Here is a 9,398-nt window from a genome sequence, read left to right on the forward strand (position 1 = left end):
AATGACACAAATGGAAAAATAATAGTGCATAACTTTTTAACCAGTGATTTTTAATAAAAGATGTGCACTTACAATTAGAAGAAAAAATACAAGCATGTATTTAAAATGAGCCCTCAAGGAAATGCTGCGGTCCAGGGGTACAGTCCAAGGTGCAGAGTCCCACCAGGTCCGGTAACTGGTAGGGGCTGGATCCTTAGTTGACCACAGGGCAGAGTCCTCGGGTATAATAATTAGACAGAACACGCCAAATGCATTTCGGACCAAAGGTCCTTCCTCAGACGCTACTAACTTATGTGTGATTTTTTTCACATTGACTATATCATATGAGAACAACATCAGCGCTCAATCCATTTATTCCTTCTTTCTGTATATAATCAAACACATAAAAAATTAGAAAAGATTGGGTAAGTGCAATAAAAAGTGGCGCTAATAAGTGAGTCAAAGAGAAAAGAGTGTGAATGTGGTATGCGAATACTTATGCTTAATGGTGGGGATGTTCTTTTTGGTTTCTCACGATGGTGCTCCTTTCTTTTTCTCTCAGATGTTTATGGTATGTGAAGAGAAAAGACATGGTTGGTTATTACTTTTGTGTGGAGGAAGACTGAATTTGAACAACAAAATAGGTAATATATGGGTGATGTCTTCTTACTGGCACACCTTATATGTAAGTGTGGTATGCCAGTAAGAAGACAATGTTTCTTTAAACTTACATGAGTAGTGGACAATAATTTGTACCTTACTGTCATAAAAGATAGGTAATATACATACATCAAGGTATCTTTCATATTGAATGTGTGCCAATACTCACGCTTTCATATGCGGTAATGTTCTTATAAAGGTTTCTTTGAAAACTCCATGGGCGAAATGTAATAGGGTGCGTTTTTTTAGACTAAAAAAAAATCGCACCAAATCGCACCTTTAAAAATCGCATTTTTTGCCGCGAATTCGCATATGTAATGAGATGCGAATTAGCGGCAAAAAAATGCGATTTGCCGCGATTTGCCGCGATTTTTAGTCATGAAAATGTGCGCATTTTCAGTCATGAAAATGTGCGCATTTTTATAAATGCGCTTTTGTGCAAAAAAAAAAAAGTTAAAAAAAAAACGGCGTGGGGTCCCCCCTCCTAAGCATAACCAGCCCCGGGCTCATTGAGCCGGACCTGGTTCCAAAAATACGGGGGACAAAAAGCATAGGGGTCCCCCGTATTTCTGAAACCAGCCCCGGACTCTTGGACCGGTCCTGGTTCCAAAAATACGGGGGACAAAAAATCTGGGGGTCCCCCGTATTTTGAAACCAGCACCGGGCTCCAACAGCCCGCGGTGTCATGCCACAGCCGGGGGACACTTTTTATACAAGGTCCCCCGGCCAAAACATGAGCACCGTGGCTGGTCAGCCTTGGACGGGGTACCTGGAGGAGTGGGGACCCCCCCAATAAAGGGGTCCCCCCCCCAGGCTTCACCCGTCCAGGGCTGAAGCCCGGGGCTGTCACCGGCGTCCGTGGCCAGTGGACGCCGGCCTGATAGGGTTAAATCCATCATACATATCATTACATTGCTTTTTACCGGCGAACTACAAGTGCCAGCAGACCTCCCCCGCATGCTGGGACTTGGAGAACCACAAGTCCCAGCATGCAGGGCATTAATGGGCCCGCTGGGACTTGTAGTCCACCTGTAAAAAGAATGTTTATAAAAAACACACACACAGAGAAGTACAAGTTTATTACACACACACACCTCAATTTTACACCAGCGTTACTTACCATTCCTGGATCCAGCACTGGTCTGGCTGCTTCACAGCCGGCTCCCCCCGCACTGACAGGCAGCGGGGAGAACCGCTTTCTCCGTTGCCTGTCACCGGCTTTCTCCGTAGCTTCTGTAGCTCTGTCCCAGTGCTACAGAGGCTGAGAGCGTGATTGGCTGAGCTACAGTATGCGTCTCCATGGAGACGCATAGCTCAGTCCTGATTGGGAAGCTACGGAGAAAGCCGGTGACAGGCAACGGAGAAAGCGGTTCTCCCCGTTGCCTGTCAGTGCGGGGGGAGCCGGCTGTGAAGCAGCCAGACCAGCGCTGGATCCAGGAATGGTAAGTAACGCTGGTGTAAAATTGAGGTGTGTGTGTGTAATAAACTTGTACTTCTCTGTGTGTGTGTTTTTTATAAACATTCTTTTTACAGGTGGACTACAAGTCCCAGCGGGCCCATTAATGCCCTGCATGCTGGGACTTGTGGTTCTCCAAGTCCCAGCATGCGGGGGAGGTCTGCTGGCACTTGTAGTTCGCCGGTAAAAAGCAATGTAATGATATGTATGATGGATTTAACCCTATCAGGCCGGCGTCCACTGGCCACGGACGCCGGTGACAGCCCCGGGCTTCAGCCCTGGACGGGTGAAGCCTGGGGGGGGGGGACCTCTTTATTGGGGGGGTCCCCACTCCTCCAGGTACCCCGTCCAAGGCTGACCAGCCACGGTGCTCATGTTTTGGCCGGGGGACCTTGTATAAAAAGTGTCCCCCGGCTGTGGCATGACACCGCGGGCTGTTGGAGCCCGGTGCTGGTTTCAAAATACGGGGGACCCCCAGATTTTTTGTCCCCCGTATTTTTGGAACCAGGACCGGTCCAAGAGTCCGGGGCTGGTTTCAGAAATACGGGGGACCCCTATGCTTTTTGTCCCCCCGTATTTTTGGAACCAGGTCAGGCTCAATGAGCCCGGGGCTGGTTATGCTTAGGAGGGGGGACCCCACGCCGTTTTTTTTTTTATAAAAACGGTACTTGTTTCCTAGAACGGCCACAACGATTTAGATCGTTGTGGTCGTAAGATAAAAAATCGGATCGGTCGCATCGCATGCGATTTGGTCGCATACGATGCGACCGATCCGATCTGCCGATTTTTCACCCGATTTTTTTTTTTTTTACACCAGATTTGTTTAAATTGCCCCCCCAAATGTTAATAAGTGTGCTAGACCCCACGATAGACGTGAACCCGAAGCGTGGCGAGCGCAGCGAGCCCGCGAGGGGCGGCGGTGCGCGTCCTCCGACCTTTTCATTCCCCTACTATCCACTAGGGCGTGGAGTGAGAATATAATAGTGTGGCGAGCGCAGCGAGCCACCGAGCCCGAAGCGTGGCGAGCGCAGCGAGCCCCGCGAGGGGACGCGTCTAACTTCACAGGTATACGCGTCCCCTCGCGGGGCTCGCTGCGCTCGCCACGCTTCGGGCTCGGTGGCTCGCTGCGCTCGCCACACTATTATATTCTCACTCCACGCCCTAGTGGATAGTAGGGAAATGAAAAGGTCGGAGGACGCGCACCGCCGCCCCTCGCGGGCTCGCTGCGCTCGCCACGCTTCGGGTTCACGTCTATCGTGGGGTCATGGCGGGCACATAAAAAATGTGAAATGGGTCATATTGGCCCATTTCACCTTTTTTATCATTTTTCCCTATGTGAGATGGACTTAATGAAGTCCATCTCATCTTGTGCCATTATAATGGCACAAGACCGACCGATTTCAATGTTAAAAGATTTTTTAACATTGAAGTCTATGGAAAAATCGGGTCAATCGGTCGGTCGCATCGCGGCCGATTTTAATTGGTCGCGACCGACCGATTGACCCGATTTCTGTCAATCAAATGGAAAAAATTGTAAAAAATCGGCCACATCGTGAGGATCGTGTCCCTTAATTAAGAGCCACGATCACTCACGATTGTGGCCGTTCTAGGAAACAAGTACCATAAAAACACTTTTACACATTTTTATTTACAGAACCATGCACAGATCTCAATGATCTGTGCATGGTTCTGTCAAATTCGCCTGTCAGAACCTGGTCTATTTTTTTTGCGATTTTTGGTAACATTGACCAAAAATCGCACCCTATTACATTTGCGAGTTGTATACTTTATAATGGGAAAACATCTGGATGCGAATTGAAATGTGACTAAAAATCGCACTTCTAAAAGTGCGATTTCGCGGTAAAAAGTGCGATTTTTTACCGCGATTTTCAACCTATTAAATGTGCGATTTTCGGAAAATGTGCGATTTCGGCCGTTTTTGACCAAAAATCGCACATGTCTAAAAAATCACACCCTATTACATTTCGCCCCATGTGTCTCTTTTTAAAAGGTGTACAACAGTACAATGTATGAAGCAATAAAAAAAATAGTCCTCGGTTAAAACAATTAGCCAAAATAAAACAAGGGTGGTTACAGCTTGGCAACCCTTGGCAGGTTGGCAGTCCCAAAACAGTGCAAAGAAAACCAGAATGTAAGCACTGGTGAGATTAAAAAAAAATTGGGTCATACCTTTCCTCACAGGTCCTGTGATGGTAGGCATTTTCTCCAGTTAACAGCACTCCCTCCTTCCTACGTGTTTCAAAAAGAGCTCTTTTTATCAAGGCACAACTTTTTCTCTTCACATAATGGAAACACTTGAGAGAAAAAGAAAGGAGCACCATCGTGAGAAACAGAAAAAACATCCCCACTATTATGGATAAGTATTCGCTACCACATTCACACTATGTTCTCACAGACTCATTAATTAGCAACACTTTTTTGCACTTACCCACCCTTTTCATATATCTTCCCTGGCATCATAGATATTAAGTCCTGGGGCGATATGTACTAGACTATGAAAAGTGATAAAATGGAGAGTGATAAACAACCAACAAATCAGCTCCTACCTGTCATTTTTCAAACACAGTATGTGACATGGAAGGTAGGAGCTGAATGGCTGGTGGTTTATCACTCTCCATTTCATCAATTTTCAAGCTTAGTACATCTGGCCCTTTGTGCTCAGAAAAGGTTTCTGTTTTGGAGTGACGTGCCCCGGATTCTCCTTACCTGCCTTTAAAAACATCAAAAAACCAAATGTCCAAAAAAAGTGTTTTTTTATTCAAAGAAATGAACTAAAGGATAGTCCCCTTCTTAAAAGCACCACAAATAAATAGTTTGTGGTTCTTGTTTTGCAGTGATTTGCCATGCCAAAATAGTAACAGTAATAGTAATCAGGATTCTCTGTGTATGTTGGGACAAAAATGGCTGCATTGCAATGAAAATGGATTTTTTTTTCAAATTATTTTCAACAAGGCCTACTATTTTATAATTTAGGCAACCGTCAGTGGCATAACTACCAAGGGTGTAGGGGGTGCAGCTGCTATGGGACCTGAACTGTCTCCAGGGCCGCTGCTCTCCATGCACCCTGTCACACCAGATTAGCAGGTGGCCATGAAATGCAGGAGCTTACCTTGGAGGGGTCCATCTAGGACAGGGAGGCAAGCACGGAGAATGATCGGTGATGGCAGCAAGGTGAGCAGTGAGTACTGGAGGGGAAGAGCAGAGGGTATTGCAGGAATGATGATACGGCAGTGAAGCAGCAGTGGACCGCCAAGAGGAGCTAGTTTTGGTGGGTGAGAGGAGTGGGGGAGGAGAGGAAGCCTGTCAGGACAGCAGCAGCATGGATGGGACTCCAGTGCTCAGCATGACCTACAGTCAGTGGACGGGGCCTCTAATGCTGAGTGCTGCGTTGATATTGTATCAATTGCATTTCACCCCCATATCCCCTCTGCTTTCATCCCTGTGGCAAAAAAAAATTCATTCCTGCAGTATCAGCCTAAGAAGGGGGCTTATAAGAGCTTAAAGAAAGGCAGGATATCTTATTTATTTTGTAATTATTACAGTATTGCACAGTTATGTATTTTATGTTGGTCTGTTTCTATCCATTGCTGTCTCTCTCCCCATCACTGTCCCTCCACTCTTCTTGTCACTGTACCTCCTCTCTCTCTCCCGAACACTGCCCCTCCACTCTCCCCATCACTGTCCCTCCTCTCTCCCCATTGCTGTCCCTACTTCTCTCTCTCCCCATTTCGTTCCCTCCTTCTCTCTCTCCCCATCGCTTTCCATCCTTCTCTCTCCCCATTGCTGTCCCTCCTCTCTTTCTCTCTCCCCTTGGCTGTCACCTTCTCTAACATCGCTGTCCCTTCTCTCTCTCTCTCTCTCTCTCTCCCCATGGCTGTCACCTTCTCTCCCATTGGCTACCACCCTCTCTCCTGTCACTGTCCCCCTCTCTCTCTCCCCCCATCACTGTCCCTCCTTCTCTCTCCCCATCCTTGTCATCTTCTCACCCAGTCGCTGTCCCTTCTCTCACTCCTTTTAGTATTTTGCTATGGGGCAGATGAGGTTCTAGTTACGCCCCTGCCAACCCTCCACATTAAATGAGGTACACATATTTATTTGACAGTTTTTGACAGTCATTCAGTTAACATTTGGTGATAACCAGAGAAAAACTACTGAGAGGGCACATGCGTTCACATAGAACCTACCCTATATCAAAACAATGAACCCCATGTATGTGTGGGCCAGCATGATGAAGATTGGAAAATGAGCCCTTCTGCTATGAAAAATAATTTTTCAGTAACACTGGGTGATATTGTCTGTTGATCACACCCCTAGCATCATTGCTTTTTCTGCTCCCTATGAAACCAAGCATCTGACTTTTTCATTGTTTTTTTACATTGTTTACTTAGAATGGTGCTTCCTAGATCCCTTTCCTCCTCAGTAGTTTTAATTATAGTGCCACTTTTACTATATTTCGCATTTGGGGTTTTGAGGCCCAAGTGCATTGTTTAGTATTTTGGTTTTATGGGGGAAAATTGTAGTTACCACATTCTTCACTGTTCCGTTTGTCTGCCTAGAGCAGGCATGGCCAAACTATGGCCCTCCAGCTTTTGTGAAACTACAAGTCCCATCATGCCTTGCAACAGTTTTGCCATTAGGGAATGGTAAAACTATGGCAAGGCATGCTAGGATGTGTATTTCACAACTTTTGGAGCCACAGTGTTGTGGAGCAAGATGAACACCATCTTATACAGCATGTCTAACTAAACTTAGGTTGAAGACTACTGTAGAAAATTCCACTTTCAACAAAACAAGGCCTTAGTATTTGTAAATTTTAAAAACACACCTGAAAGTGTAATGATTTTTTAACTGTTACCTGTTAAATAATTGTATTTGATTTTGCAGAGAACATTAAAGCAGAAAAAAATGGCGACAAACCAGACCGTATCCACGAATTTCCTAATATTAGAAGTAACAGATAATCCAAACATGAAGGTTCCTGTATTCATATCACTTCTTCTTATCTATGTGCTAACATTGACATCAAACACAGCAATTATTTTAGTTATACAATTACACAAAGAGCTAAACACACCAATGTACTTCTTCTTAGAAAATTTGTCATTTTTGGATATCTGCTACACCTCAACAACTATGCCCAAAATGCTACAGATACTTGTAGCTGAAAGAAAAGTTATCTCATTCACGTCCTGTGCAACTCAGTTGTATTTCTTCGTAACGTTTGTGGGCACTGCCTGTGTTCTACTTGGAATAATGTCTTACGATCGCTTCTTAGCTATATGTATCCCACTACGATATTCTACTTACATGAGAAAGAAAGTCTGCGTTGCTCTGGCAAGTATCTGCTGGTTAAGTGGTCTTATTAATTCAGTTGTTCACACTGTGTTCACTTTCCGTTTACACTTTTGTCATTCCAAAAAGATCAGCTATTTTTTCTGTGACATACCACCACTTCTTATCTTATCCTGTGATGATACATCTGTCAATGAAACCTTATTGCGGTCCATTGGTGTTTTTATTGGTTGGACACCTTTTCTATGCACAATTGTCTCATATATTTACATTATTGTAACTATACTGAAAATCAAGTCTACACAAGGACGACAGAAAGCATTTTCTACATGTGCCTCTCACCTTACAGTGGTGGTATTATATTATGGTAGTGTAATGTTCAATTATGTGAGACCAATTTCTGCATACTCAATGTATAAGGATAAACTGATCTCAGTATTGTACAGTATTGTGACACCAATGCTAAACCCAGTTATATATACTTTAAAAAATAAGGATGTAAAAAAAGCAATTAGTAAATATTTATCTCCTAAGTAACAATGACTACAGTTTGCAGAATAATGTGCATCTGATTCTATGGGGTAAAGAAGACTTTCATTGAAGATGGTATGTCCAATGACCAATCAGATTATATCTATTATCTTCTAGAAGGTGCTAAATTAATAAGAAGTAGAATCTGATTGGTGTCTATAGGAAACATCCCATCTTCAAAAAAACTCCCATCGTAGTAAATTTACCCCAATGTTTTAAATGCTTATGCTATTCACATGTTACTGTTGCTACATTTCTCATATGTACTTAGAAAAAAGATCTATATTTATGCATAAATTCACCACAAATGCAGCCCTTGAATACAAGAAGCCTTCACAAACTTCCCAATAAAGTGCATAAATGAAAAAAATGTCCCACAACAACGCTAATGGGGATTGCCAATTCATCTTGAATGTCATCCAGTCACCTCAAACTGAATTTAAACAAAAAATTAGAATTAATTATATTTCCACCAACCAATTGTAGTTACCAACATGATATCTATGTCATTTTTGAGACACAACACTCAATCCTAACCCACAAGCTCACTACCTAGGTTTCATTTTTGACTCTGAACTGTCCCTTGTTCCCCACATTTAATCTGTCTTAAAATCAAGCTACATGCATTTAAAAAAAAAGTAACCAAAATATGACCATACCTCACACAAGGCACTGCTAAAACTCGGACCCGTACCCTCATCATCTCCCACATTGTTTATTGCAATAGTCTTCTTACTGGTCTTCCCCAATAAAGTCTTTCACCAAAACAATCCATCCTGTGAGGCTATTATTCCTCGCCAGATGATCATCATCTGTAAAACTGCTAGAAGACTAGCTTTCAAATCTTTTGCTTCGAGCGGGCTTACTAGTCCTAAAATATCTCTCAAGCCAACATTCACAAGATCTATGTTTCTCATTCACACGCATCATTCACAATTGTAAGACTTGTACCCACTCTGTGGAATACCCTCCAACACACAATAAGAGTCTCCTCTAGTCGTCAGACCTTTAAGCATTCCCTAAAAATCACCTCCTTAGGCAAGCTTATCAAATTTCAGAAAAACCCACATAACATTCATAAAACTTTCCTATTCAAATACATCCCCATTGTAGAGTTCAAATATATCCGCACTTATTTTCACATTCTCCTGACGCCTGGCCAACATTGCTGTATCATACAGCCTACCATTAACCTTTGCAAACTGGTGTAATACTTATCCTTATGTACAATTCCCTATTTCTCTGTAGATTGTAAGCATGTTAACAGGGCCTTCCTACCATTTTCAATGTCTGTAACTACCCAGTTTGTTTTATCACTGTTTCCATTTGTAAAGTGCAATGGAATTGGCTATGCAATATAAGAACCTGTTTATAAATAATAAATATACAGTATGTATATTTCAAAGTGGGTCTCTTTATTCCTTTATTCCTCATTTGTTTTGCACATAGTGAATAGTGT

The 9,398-nt window shown here is 43.3% G+C and overlaps 1 protein-coding gene across 1 annotated transcript; it reads left to right on the forward strand.

Moving 5' to 3' along the window:
- Positions 1 to 7,021: 7,021 nt before the first annotated feature.
- Positions 7,022 to 7,945, forward strand: LOC146080054 (olfactory receptor 5V1-like). Its single transcript, XM_083186891.1, has one exon. It carries the CDS (start codon positions 7,022 to 7,024, stop codon positions 7,943 to 7,945), a length of 924 nt encoding a protein of 307 aa, XP_083043017.1.
- Positions 7,946 to 9,398: the final 1,453 nt, after the last annotated feature.

Source organism: Crinia signifera, chromosome 1 (genome assembly GCF_055691185.1).
Source record: "Crinia signifera chromosome 1, ASM5569118v1, whole genome shotgun sequence".
Lineage (NCBI taxonomy): Eukaryota > Metazoa > Chordata > Amphibia > Anura > Myobatrachidae > Crinia > Crinia signifera.

Bases quoted from the DNA above. Each gene is read 5' to 3' on its own strand.
- LOC146080054 (XM_083186891.1), top strand. From the start codon at position 7,022: ATGGCGACAAACCAGACCGTATCCACGAATTTCCTAATATTAGAAGTA.